The 13820-nt window shown below is 41.4% G+C and overlaps 1 protein-coding gene and 1 long non-coding RNA gene across 10 annotated transcripts in view; one reads left to right on the plus strand and one right to left on the minus strand.

The window, feature by feature from the left end:
* The window catches only part of UBN2 (ubinuclein 2), a 90204-nt gene extending 79565 nt beyond the window's left edge, over positions 1-10639 (minus strand). For 6 of the 9 annotated variants that reach the window (XR_003679706.2, XR_003679705.2, XR_003679704.2 and 3 more), the window contains exons 1-2: positions 9830-10638; positions 3553-3648 (exon numbers count right to left, since the gene is read on the minus strand). Coding sequence is in view for 6 of the 9 variants with exons in the window: in XM_055084800.1 (XP_054940775.1) it covers positions 3553-3648; positions 9830-10303 (570 nt within the window). In the remaining 3 variants the exon portion in view is untranslated. Of the gene's footprint in view, positions 1-3552; positions 3649-9829 lie in introns of all 9 variants that reach the window. The other 3 variants (XM_055084801.1, XM_028489677.2, XM_024129145.3) reach the window with 2 other exon arrangements.
* The window catches only part of LOC129392126 (uncharacterized), a 12442-nt gene continuing 8281 nt past the window's right edge, over positions 9660-13820 (plus strand). Inside the window, exons 1-2 of the long non-coding RNA XR_008617312.1 lie at positions 9660-9740; positions 10639-10675. This is a non-coding gene — a long non-coding RNA (uncharacterized lncRNA). The remainder of the gene's footprint in view (positions 9741-10638; positions 10676-13820) is intronic.

The raw sequence follows: 13820 nt of genomic DNA on the forward strand, positions 1-13820 counted from the left end.
AGCCAAAAATAAATAAATAAATTTAAAAAAAATATATACACACACACACACACACACACACACACACACACACACACACACACACACACACACACACATATCTGGCTGCCTGGAAGGGAGAGAACAATATTAGGTGTTTTAATGTCTGTTCTTTTGCAAAATTAATCAGTTACTTGCTACTTCCTTAAATAAATTATTTTTCAGAAAAGAAAAAAAGAATGATATGTTTAAGTGAATGAACAGCATTTCACATTTAGTTAGCACTTTAAATATTTCAAACACTAATAATCTATTTTTCATCTTATTTTGACAAAACTCTTGTGCTATAAAGTTGACTAAGCAGACCTTATTTTCCCCTCACACATACTAAAGCATAAAAAAGTCAAGAGCCTTCACTAAGGTCACCTAGCTAGTTATGGCAAAGAGAGGATCAGAATCTAGCTGCATTAACTCATAATCCTGGGCTCCTTCCACTACAATATATTGCTGCTGCCACATCTCATCCATTGCTAGCCTACAAAGGGTAGAAAGGAGGTTGAAAGTATCCATTCAAGTCTCCAAAATTCCTTCCAATTTCAAGAATGGGACTTCTACTCACTTTCAGGTCCCCAAAGGAGAGTCATTCATTTCCACAGGCCACTGCTTGGCCCTGAATTTGTGTGTCATATGTATGTTTTGTCTTCCCAATGATTTTGAAAGTTTCTCCAAGAGGCGGCAAATACCATGTCTCTTTGTATGTCCAACAAAAATGCTCAAATATTATTTATATACAAAATTTAACAAATAACTCCATCTCTCATTCCAAGAAACAAAAGGCTAGAAGTAACCTTAAGCGATTTTCAGAAATAATAACAAGGACATCCAAGTTATATTATGAAGGGAAAAAAAGTAAGAAGAAAAGGTAGCTAGGGATACAAGTTTTATCTGTGTTTTATAAACCTCAAAGAACTAAGTCATCTTTTTGTCATCTGCAAAAAAAGAAATCTAACTTTGGTGGGTTAATATTTTGCAAATATCTAAAAGATTTTCTTTTACTTAAAATATAAATATATACATAGTGTTTGTATAAATAAATATACAACATATATGTATAAATATACATATAGACATCTGCATATGATATGCCTGAACACCAATAAAAATCTTTGTTGTTTAAGAGTGATCTTTGGTGAAGCCTAGAGCCTAGAGTTGGCAAGATATCTTCTCCCAGGTCACTTTTAGCCTGATGGTTTTCTTAAAACGGTCCAAATAATTTGTTATAATATGCATATTTAACATTCACAGATATAATATTCATGGCATGCTTTTAGGTTTATGCACGTAAAGCCTTCATGAGGTAGGACATTTTAAATCTCTACTTAGAATGGAAATAAGAGAGTCAGCAGCCAAAATAAAAATCTAGAGAAGAAATACAGCCCATTAATTTGGATTATAACAAGAGTAACATTTTATCCCTGCACAATGACAGTGCTTGGATATATCCCAGTTATTTGAAACAATTTTACACATCCACCAACTTCTTCAGAACACTGGTTTTTCTATGCCAAGAACTATCCAAAAGCTTCCCAATAAGATTTAATGCTAACTGTGAGGTACATTACTTACAGGATATGCTAGGAATTTTCCACTTGCAAAGGGCAATCTAATCCTTGGTGTTATAACCCATGGGGAAAAAAGGCACTCTAATATAGTGTTGGAGGGAGAAGAAACTGGTAATTTGATAATACTGTATATACCAAAACTATAAATGCATAAATCTTTTGACCTAAAAATTCCCCATCTAGGAATCTGTTCTGAAGATAAACTTGAAAATGTGTGAACTGGCATGCTACTAAGTAACTTACTGCAGCACTATTAGAAAGGTAAATTTTTGGAAACAACTGAAATTATGTGGGGACTAGTTAAATAAATGGTGATATGTCCATACAATGGAATACCATGTAGCCTTAAAAATGAGAGAGAGAAAGCTCTCTTTGTCCTGATATGAAAAAAATCTCCAAGATACAGTAAATGAAAAAAGCAAAGAGCAGAACCATGTAATGCATTCTGTAACATGTGTAAAAACAGGTGTGGGGTAGGGGGAGAAATAATGTATATAGAGAGATACACATAAAATATCTCTGGAAGGACACCCAAGAATATTACTTGCCTCTAGGAAGTGAAATTAGGTGGGTGGACAGTAGAACAAAAGGAAGATTTTTCACTCTATATGTTTTTTCATTTTTGAATTTGAACCATGTAAATGTACTATCTGGTTAAAACATTAAATTTAACCAATGTATTAATCTGTATAAAAAGTATAGACAGTTATTTCAGGATTTATAATCTGAGAACACTGTATTATAATTAACACTACAAATGTAACAACTTTGACTATTCCTTCCATGGAAACACCCATTAGTCCACCCCTAAAGATGTTATACAGCCACAGAATACAGAGCCAGAAGGGGCTGTGAAAAACCTGAACATCTTAATTTACAGATAAGAAAACTACGGTCCAAAGAGGTTAAATAACCACACCAATGGACACAACTAGTAGCTGGCAAAGTATGGCCTAGAATCTGACCCACATTTCAAAATATTCTCATGTATTTTCTCCATCCCCAAACTGTTTCTTCATTACCACAAAGAGCCAACAAGTGTCCACCAAGACCGTAGCTGCATTTTGAAGATAACATGAATGACAGAGCTAGTGTGAGCTGATATCCTATCTCTGTGAGATACTTTTCAATGCTCACAGGGGAACCACAAAGGGTAAGGTCTTGCTTCTCCTGGGTCATGTTTTAGCAAAGAAACAAAGGGTAGTTAAAGCCATAAGATAAAAATGGGGAGGGGATGGGGGGATCTTCCGATAAAGTCAACTATACTAGAAAAATTGAGAATAACATTAAGCAACTTTACAATCAAGTAATTCAAATTTATTTTTATATTAAAACAAACACCAATCTACTGTGGCAAAGAATATAAAATGCACATCAATTTTAAGGTAGACAAGATACTTATATGAAATTTCATGCTGCTTCTGACTGATCCTGAACCCAGTGGCCTAGAAGTACACACATGCATTCTCTTCTTAAACTCTTAAGAGGCAGGAAGGCTTGAGAACTACTACACCAAAGGAATTAAAATAGTGTTCTCAATGGCAGTGGAAAGAGCAAAGGATTGGAGCTAGACAGACCTGGATATGCAGCCTCATTCTTGCCATTGTGTGACCTTGGATCAGTTATTCAACCTTAAGCTCAGAGCCTGTTTCTTCATCTGTAAAATGTGGTCCACATTACTTACCTTGGAGTGTTGTTATAGGATTGGAGATAATGATGATAAGCAAACTGCCTGAACTCTAGAAGGAATACAATAAATGATAGCTACTATTACAGCCATCACAAACCTATCAGAATCTTTATAGGACCATCTAACCATTTATTGGGGTTCAATCTGTTAGAAGAAGATAATGTGAGCAATGGATGCTATCAGCCCTCCCAAACTGTCACAGAAAAAAAAAAATAGGCCAACAGGATAAAATTACCTACGTGAAAACTTTATTATACTCACATATTTCATTTCAAACTTCTTAGCCAACATTTCCACTTCTTGCCTCTCTTGATGATCATCATTGAACGGGTCTTCCATGTAAACGGGCTTCTTCTGCTTCAAAGTGAATGGTAAAAGAAATAGAAGTATTAGTATTACTTCAACCAGAGTTGAACATATCTAAATTTAAAACATGAGTCAATTTTTCCAAATGTTAACAAATAAGTTAGAAGCATTAAAACGTAACTAAAAAGGGACTTCCCTGGTGGCACAGTGGTTAAGAATCCACCTGCCAATGCAGGAGACATGGGTTCGAGCCCTGGTCCAGGAAGATTCCACATGCTGTGGAGCAACTAAGCCCAGGCACCACTACTACTGAGCCTGTATGCCACAACTACTGAAGCCCCCACGCCTAGATCCCATGCTCTGCAACAAGAGAAGCCACTGCAATGAGAAGCCCGTGCACCGCAATGAAGACCCAACACAGCCAAAGATAAATAAATAAATTGCACCGCAATGAAGACCCACCCAACACAGCCAAAGATAAATAAATAAATTTAAAAAAAAATTTTTAAATAAAATCGTCACTAAAAAGGAAACTAATACAACACTGTAATTTAACTACACTTCATTTAAAAAATTAAAATTTTTTAAAATTAGAAAACAAAAATTTCAAAAGTAAAAAAAAAAGGAACTAGAATGAAATGTTGGTTTATAGCAAAAATATTTGCAGTTTTAATGAACTCTTACACATTCTAAAGTTTTTTGGTGGTTAAGAACTTAACAATTCAAACTGTCTTCACCCACAAAATGATCTACGGTTACCCCATCCAAAATAAAAAGGCCAAAGAAACCCAAGAAAATTAGGTAAACATGAAAATCCCACCTATAACTCTAGTTTGAGATCTTCCCAACAAAGATTAACCACTTTGGTCAGACAATGCTTCTAAAAGGTTATTGGAATCTAGGTTATTACAATCAACATTTAATCATCTGCCCTGAGTTGGCACTGGAGTATCTGTAGCTGCTACAGCTTTTTGCTGAGGCCTAGCATTGACAACCTCTGTATCACCTACATCCTGTCAATGAATATCCATTCAGAAAATACATCCGACTTGTAAACAAAGCTCAGAAGTTCAATAGCTACAAACAAATTATATTATCATAGCTTCTTTCTAGCAAGGAGAGTGAAAATCTACTATAATGCATGGTTTAAAACACACACACAAGGGCTCCCCTGGTGGCAAAGTGGTTAAGAATCCGCCTGCCAATGCAGGGGACATGGGTTCAAGCCCTGGTCTGGGAAGATCCCACATGCCGTGGAGCAACTAAGCCCATGCGCCACAGCTCCTGAGCCTGCGCTCTAAAGCCCGCGAGCCACAACTACTGAGCCTGTGTGCCACAACTACTGAAGCCCGTGCACCTAGAGCCCGTGCTCCACAACAAGAGAAGCCACCGCAATGAGAAGCCCACGCACCGCAATGAAGAGTAGCCCCTGCTCGCCGCAACTAAAGACCGTGCACTGCAACGAAGACCCAATGCAGTCAAAAATAAAGAAAGAAAATAAATACATTTATAAAAAATAAATTAAAAAACAAACACACACACACACACACACACACACTCAGAGCTAGGATCCCACATTTACCATCTATTGACCAAAACAAACAAAAACATACATCACATCCTTTACTATTTTCACAGACACATTTCATAGATATATACACACACATATATACATTTCAATATACAGAAAAACCCAAAATGAGCTACATGTGGATAAAAATGCTATTTTTATCTAATTATGAACAAATAAGAAGTTCATTAAAAAAAAAGGCTAGATGCTATTACTGATGTAGCATCTTCAAGCAGTAATTAAAAATGAAAATATATCACAGCTGAAATATTAGATACAGATTTGCCCTGAAGGGCAAGAAAAAAATGCAGAAGGGATGAAGATTTGCACAGTTTGAAACTGAGATACATGATCCTGGCTATTAAGGCTGAGACATGATTAATCTAAAAATATGACAGAAAAATATGGACATAATGAATACAAAACAATTCATAATACCTAGGGCATTAGAATTAAAGGATACATCCTTAAAGCTTAAAGGAATTTTTGAATCAATTTTTTAAATTATCTATTATAATAAGTAATACATTTATAGAATCCTTTATCCCAATAGGAGTTACCAATGGAAAATATAAATATGACCTGAAAGGAAACAAACTAGCAGAAATAGACTGGTGATGAAATAAGAAGTACTAGGCATATTCAGGGAATAGCCTTAACTTGAGACTAAAGTTAAGGAGAGTAAACAACCACCATGACTTGCTTGCCATTATAAACAGTTTCCTTCATGTCAGTATGAAGTCCAAATACTAGGTCTTACTACTGGTCTGACCCATTTTATATGTGCAAATATAAACACATGAATATATATTTTTAATAAGAATCACCTTATACACCAATCTGAACTATTTTACGTAGACTTTATATAGGCAGCAAAAGTAAATCTCTTATTTACCCTTGCTAGTCTATAAAAATAAACTTAAGAAAACTGAGTCACCTTTCTTTCACAGTTAAGAAATAACGCCTATTCACAATCAAGGCTCTAAGTAAGCTTTACATTTTTCAGGTGAAAAGATATGACAATTAGTAAATACCAAAATTACCAACCACCCACAGGAAAAACTGACCCAATGATTCTGTCTCTTGATGTTAGCTCATTAACATTATTTTCAAGAGAGCTTTCATATATGTAATCCGAAATGAAATACGCAGTATGACAAGCAATGGAATATCATAGAATTCTCTGGTAACAATATAATCACATTAACACTATAATCATTTATTTTCCTTTTTATACTGAATGTTCAATTAATCATGTTTATAGGAAGATGTTTTCTGGTTAAGTGATTTTCTGGTTTACTAAGAGTTAAAAAAGAAATTCTTGTGTATCAATTCCCCTTAGCCAGAAATGGTGAACAAATTAATCTTTCAGGATAGAGATGACTGCAATGTCTCAGCCTCAATCAAGGATCAATACTCTACAGATAACAAGGTTAAGGGTTTAGCTAACCTGTGTCCTACAACCTAGACGAGGTTTTGTTTTCCGTATTTTGCCAACACACACTCATTTAATCGTGTTTTTCCGTATTAATAAGAAGTTTAGAAAAATTTCTAACTGCATTCGGTTAATTGGGGTTTTACTGTTCATTTCGTATTTACGAAGCGGGATGATTTAAATTCACCCTAGTACAGATGGTATTCACATGTAACAGATTTTTTTATACTTACACCTATCAAGTAAAATCTTACTGGGTGATAGATGGCTATTTCAAAATTTTAGAAACTTTTCTTCTTTTAATTTTACAAGATCTCTTTTCCTCCCCTTTCTACTCTTACCCTGCTACATAGTATGTCGGTCAATTACAGTAACTTAAAATTAAAACTATTTTGAAAATATTACAACATCACTAAAAATAAACTGGACTCCTCCTGAGGGGAAGAAAAACCAAATTTGGGAATTACCACTTTGCAGATCAATTCTATTGCTTACATTTTGCTTTTTGATGGTTTCTCTTCCTAGGATTTCCTTTCATGGAAATGTGACAACTTCATTTAGAAAGGTGTTTTCTACACTTTCTTATGTAATAAATATGTTCACTGGGAGTAATCATAGGAAAATCTGGCAAATCTTTGTTGCAAAGGTACACTGTATAAGCAATGGATTTTTTGGTTCAGTGGAATATGACAAATGATATATGGCTGAATGAACAAGAAATCTGGACTAAAATACCCCAAATTGATAGTGTAAACAGAAAAATTAAACTGAATTATTCACCTTTCTCCTATTACATGAAACTATTAATTCTGATATTATCAAGTTATTACGATAGGGTATCAAAATTAACTTTATACTTATAATTAAAAGATACATATCTATTATTAGTTTATCACAGCAACAATATTACAGCATAAAGAGGGTCATAACAGAGGTCTGTGTATATCTACTATAACTCTCATTTCAGTTCATTTCGGCAGGACTTTCTAAATTTAAACTATATGAGTTAATTGTAAGAATTGTTTTACTAAGAATTGGTACTAGCATGGAAAAAAGTATTAATAAGATTACCTATGGGGCTTCCCTGGTGGCACAGTGGTTGAGAATCTGCCTGCTAATGCAGGGGACACGGGTTCGAGCCCTGGTCTGGGAGGATCCCACATGCCGCGGAGCAACTGGGCCCGAGAGCCACAACTACTGAGCCTGCGCGTCTGGAGCCTGTGCTCCGCAACAAGAGAGGCCGCGATAGTGAGAGGCCCGCGCACCGTGATGAAGAGTGGCCCCCGCTTGCCACAACTAGAGAAAGCCCTCGCACAGAAACAAAGACCCAACACAGCAAAAATAAATTAATAAACTCCTACCCCCAACATCAAAAAAAAAAGATTACATATGAGCACTTTGTACACCATCCTCCTTATTTGCAAAATGTGGATAGATGTGTCTGTCTCATGCAGCTCTGGTGGACTAAATTCCACAAGCCATGCGCCACACTTAGAACTGTGTCTAGCACACTGTAAGAAATCAGTAAATGTTAGCCATTATTATGTATTTTTCCCAAATATAATCACCTGTAACTTATGACGTAGATTAAGAAGTAAAACTGCAAGTCTACATAGATTAGAAGAGCAAACATAGTACAATTTTTTTGAAAAATGCTCCAATCCAGTATACGCAAAAATCTTTGGGGGAAAAAAATGGCATCACTTTATAAATGACGGGGCGCTAAAGTGAATCTAAAGCACAAAATGTTATGTGGAAATGACCAAAATGATCTCTATCCTTAACAATTCATTTTGGTTTGACCACACAGCAGTATTTGTAAATAATGATCAAAAGATTAGCTGGCCTTACAATAAACAAAATCTAGTGACCGTTGTTTAGTATGATATTTTTATTTATTAATTTTTTTTTTTTGCGGCATGCGGGCCCCTCACTGCCGTGGCCTCTCCCGTTGCGGAGCACAGGCCCAGCGGCCATGGCTCACGGGCCCAGCCGCTCCGCGGCATGTGGGATGCTCCCGGACCAGGGCACGAACCGGTGTCCCCCGCATCAGCAGGCGGGCTCCCAACCACTGGGCCACCAGGGAAGCCCTAATATGATATTTTTAAACTAAGTTATTCATTTCAACCATAAAGATAACTGAGGATGAAAATAAAACAAGTGATTTCTGGAGTCCATTAGACCTGTGCTAAAGCAAAACCTAATAAAGAGTATGGTCTCTAAACAACAGAGGAAACTGTTCTCTTATCATTGTTACTCTCCCATTTCCCTTTCTAGTTTACTTCTGAACATTACCAACCAACAACAATAAAAATTAGTTACCAACGAACCTTTCTCCTATCTCCATTGTTCACCAGTTCCACCAAAGGCATACCTATATATTTTCAATAAAGTTTTTAGAAATTCAAAGCTAAGTTTTTTTTCATCACTCTCCAAAAATTACAATGGCCAAGCGCAATATCCTCCAAGCAGGACCAATAAACTAATGATATGTACTCAAATAAGGATATGATGGTAGGCATCAAATACAACAAGAGACACCCTCCCATTCAATTATTGTATGAACACTAGAGAAAACAAAGCTAAAAAGGTTTACCAATATCAACACGAGAGAGAAAAATAAGGAACCAGATAACTAACCCACGTAACCTCCATTCCTAAAGTGGAATCCTTACTCTGAAAATGTTTAGATTACTTTTAAATCCCCTTTCAATTAAGATAAATACCCCACGCTCAGAAGCACATCTCAGCGCCCAGCACAACAGCGATGAAGGTAAGGATGATACTTGAAGGGGTTACACAATCTCTCTGCTTCAGACTGGGGGGCGTGTCCCCCAACTGGAGCTCCGCAAGCAAAACCCAACAACGCAACGTGCAGGGCCCCCAGATTTTTTGTGGGAAGGCGAGAGGAAACCTGAGGTTTCGAAAGGTGCAGAGGGAAGCCGGCTTGGAACAGCGTTTGGAGCGGGCGTGCGATGGCGGGGGGGGGGGGGGCGCGGTGGGAGGAGGGGGTTGGTGGAGCCGGGTGGGAGCCTCGGCCAACACTGGGGACCAGAGGAAAGCAGCACCAACCGCCCGTCCACCCGCTCGGCCCCTGCCCCCTCCAGCCACCCTCTGGGGCGACCCGAGACACGCAAGGTGGGCTTCGGAAGGTGCAAACCACTGGGGGAGGCGGACGGGTCCTGAGGCTCCCGGGGTCGGGGGGATGAGGGAGGGATCTTCTGTACCCGTTGTTCTCCGCACAGCAACAGCTCTGGGTAGCTGAACTCCACGCAGCTCTCGTCGGTGGGATCCTTGAGCACCAGCTCCAGGCGCACTGTCTCCTTCGGCGGCCTCTGCTGCGGCTCGGCCCGGGAAGCCGACTCCCGCGGCGGAGGCGACTGCAAGTGCAACTGCGGGAGCGGCGGCGGCGGCGGCGGCTCGGGCCTAGGGGGCTCGCGCTGCAGCGACATGGGCGGCTCAGCGCGGCTGACCTCGCGCTGGGGGAGCGGCTTCTCCCGCGGCGGGGGCTGCGCGTCCGACCGGGGGGCAACCTCCCGCGGGGCCGACTGCTCCGCGCGGGCCGGCTCGCGGTACGGCTGCGGCTCCAGTCGGGGGGGCTCGCGAGGGTAGTCGGGCTCGCGTTCGGCCCCCGGGAACTCGGCCTCGCGCCGCCTCACCGGTGACAGGCTAATAAACGCTACTCTGCGTGGCTCCGCCATCCCCACTGTTCTGGCCCTCTGCCTTCGCTCGAGCCGGCGCTCGGTTCTACGCCGAGTTGTTTGCCTGCCTGCCCTTCCTTTTGCTCTCCGTCGCTTTTCTTCCCTCCACCACCCTCAGCCGTCGCCGCCGACGCCACCGTGAGTGCGGACTGTGCCCCCTTCCCCGCCACTATGTTCTGATGGGCTCCACCGCCATCGCCAGGGTCGCTGCGGCCGCCATGTTGGATCCCCCACATAAATAGAAGCAGGCCGCTGAGCGGGCGCATGCGCAGACAGGAGACGCTCACATCCACCGTCGTGGCTGTGGCTCAGTTTTCCTCTTTTCCTCCCAACAGCCTGGAGTCCAGACAGGTCAGCGGAAGTGACGTCAGGGTAAGACCGGTTTCCTTGGAAACAGAGACGCCGTCTGCGCCCTTCCTAAAGGGGAGGGATCTGGGGTTTCCGGAGAAGCTTCCTATTCGCACTTGGAAACCAGAGGCGCGTTTGGGGCTCGCCCAAAGGCGAGCGTCGAGATGTGCCTGGGACGGATCAGGCTATGGCGCCGGTCGCCTCCCGCTCTCGCTTTCAGAGAGTTGGGGTTGTCAGCTGGTTAGTCAGGGCGGATGCGGGGAAAGGGTAGAGGGCCGCAGGGACCAGCCTCGGTGTATGGCCGGCCAGCACCCCCGCAGCCCGAAGTTGCGGGGGAAGAAAGGAAATGGCTAACTCCAGCCGGACTCGCCCTGCGGCTTCCCTGCGCAAAGCGCGACGTTGACTCCCACAGACCTCCCTTTCCTAAACCGACTCCTGTTTTTCTCGCCCGGCTGCACGGGGGATTGTGTGACACGGTCGTAAAATGCTCAGTAACGTTTTGCAGTTGGGAAATTGAACACGCAAATGAACATGGGCTCGTTCATAAAGTCTAAACTGTTTAAATTAATTTTTTTAAAAAGACTCTTCTCAACAGAGTTTGTTGGTATTTTATGGGACGTACTCTCTTGAAAGTAGAATGCTAAATGACCCATTTCGGGTAGGAGAGGAGCCTTAATTGGGAAGGCCTCATAGTCACACCTGTAATAAACTAATTGAAATTCACCTTTAAAAGAATGAGGATTACCATCCGTTTTAATCCATTTAATGGAAAACAAATCTAAGGGCTCGCCTTCCACACATTCTGTTAATTCAGTTAACCGGATTAACAATGTTAACACCTACTGATGACTCTTTGAGTCAGTGTGATGTCATAGATGAATTCTGAATAGGTTCCGGTTTTTTGCCCTCCTATTACTTTCCCTATTTGTATAAAGATGGTGTTGGAATCGATAGTATGATGTTCCCTCCCAGTTCTCAGTTGCTCATACGGAAATCCTAAATACTTTTTTGGAGTAGTGAGGGCCTTCGAAGAGGCTGGGAAGAGGTCAAAGTCAATTCTTGTTCAATGCAAAGTCAGAATATCTTTGTCTAAAATATTAGATTACCTAAAATGTGTAAGATATTCGTGCTATCTAACTGTAATGCTGTAAGATCAGTCATTCAGTTTTTGTTATATATAAAATATCCTGTGAGATCAAGCTACTCATACCTTTTTATGAATAATTAGTATCTAAAACATCTTCATGGCAATTTTGATAATTTTACAAACTCTCAAATCTCATGTTGAAGATTAACGTTCATTCCAGGGTGTGGTAATCTTGCACCTATGGAGAAGTGTACTTATAGAAAAAGGGCAGGGCTTCCCTGGTGGTGCAGTGGTTGAGAGTCCGCCTGCCAATGCAGGGGATGTGGGTTCGCGCCCCGGTCCGGGAAGATCCCACATGCCGCGGAGCGGCTGGGCCTGTGAGCCATGGCCGCTGAGCCTGCGTGTCCGGAGCCTGTGCTCCGCAACAGGAGAGGCCACAACAGTGAGAGGCCCGCGTGCCACAAACAAAAAAAAGGAAAAAGAAAAAGGGTAAATCAATCTGATCCTTTAATGCCTTTCCATTAATGTTCTATCCTAGAGGCAGAGCAGCAGGAATGTCCCCAAATCCCTGTCTCCCATCTTACCCAAAATGAATTTAGCAATAAGCTTAAAATGGCTGCCTTGTGGAGTTAAATAATAGGAAAAACTTAATTGACAATAGCAGAGACAAACAGAATTAACATAAATAGGTAGATTTCAAGACAGTTCAATGTCATTGTAGTACTTTTTATGTTATTCCTCTCTGAGGAAGACACGTTTAAGACTAGAATGTCTTGGGAAGATCCAAAGGCAGAATATCACAAAGAAAGAAAAGCAACTGCAAAAAGACTGTGTAGGGAGTGAACTTGGTGAATTGGCCAAAAGGTCAGAGTGGCTGGAGCACAGTGAGCAAGTTGGGGAAAGATGTAGAAGACAAATCTGAGACGAGAATAAAATTGTATTTCACACCTTACAGAAGGATAAATATCTAATGAATCAAAGTTTTAAATGTAAACAGTGAAATAGGCATGGCGCCAACGTGTCTGCCATCTTGGGGCAGCCTTTCCTGCCTTCTTCCAGCAGCAGCGGGGGAAGCTGGATTCCATGACGGCAGCAGCAGGGTTCGTGGCAAGAATCATGGCTTGCGGGCTGCCCCCGGTGGTCTCGTCTTCCTGCAGCTTGTAGACCCTCAGGCTTAGGAGCTGTTTCAAGCACACAGCCTTGCGAGAGTAAGGTGTTCTTGGGACGATCTGTACCGAATCCATGACTGAACCCAGTGAAGGCTGCTATACAAACGTTTAACATTCTGTCAGCACATGCGGAGACCTACTCTTTTAGCCACTGGCTGCTGGAGACAACCTCGTAGACAAATTGCTACCAAGTCAGCCTGTTCTAGCTGAATGGCTATTGTAGACCCTCATAATCTGACTTCATAATGGAGACTACCACATTCACTGCTGTGTGACTGACAGGGTCTTGGTGCTCTGGCCGGGTGTCAGGCCTCAGCCTCTGAGGTGGCAGAGCCAAGTTCAGGACTTTGGATCACCAGAGACCTCCTGGCCCCACGTAATGTCAATCAGCAAGAGCTCTCCCAGAGACCTCCATCTCAATGCTAAGACCCAGCTCCACCCAACGGCCAGCAATCTCCAGTGCTGGATACCCCATGCCAATCAACTAGCAAGACAGAAACACAACCCCACCCATTAGCAGAGAAAATGCCTAAAATCATACTAAGTTCACAGACACCCGAAAACACACCACCGGACGCAGCCCTGCCCACCAGAAAGACAAGATCCAGCCCCACCCACCAGAACACAGGCACCAGTCCCCTCCACCAGGAAGCCTACACAAGCCAGTGAACCAGCCTCACGCACTGGGGACAGACACCAAAAACAATGGGAACTATGAACCTACAGCCTGTGAAAAAGAGACCCCAAACACAGTAAGTTAAACAAAATGAGAAGACAGAGAAATACGCAGCAGATGAAGGAGCAAAGTAAAAACCCACCAGACCAAATAAATGAAGAGGAAGTAGGCAGTTTACCTGAAAAAGAATTCAGAGTAATGATAGTAAAGATGATCCAAAATCTTGGAAATAGAATG

The sequence above is a fragment of the Physeter macrocephalus genome, chromosome 5 (assembly GCF_002837175.3).
Source record: "Physeter macrocephalus isolate SW-GA chromosome 5, ASM283717v5, whole genome shotgun sequence".
Classification (NCBI taxonomy): Eukaryota; Metazoa; Chordata; class Mammalia; order Artiodactyla; family Physeteridae; genus Physeter; species Physeter macrocephalus.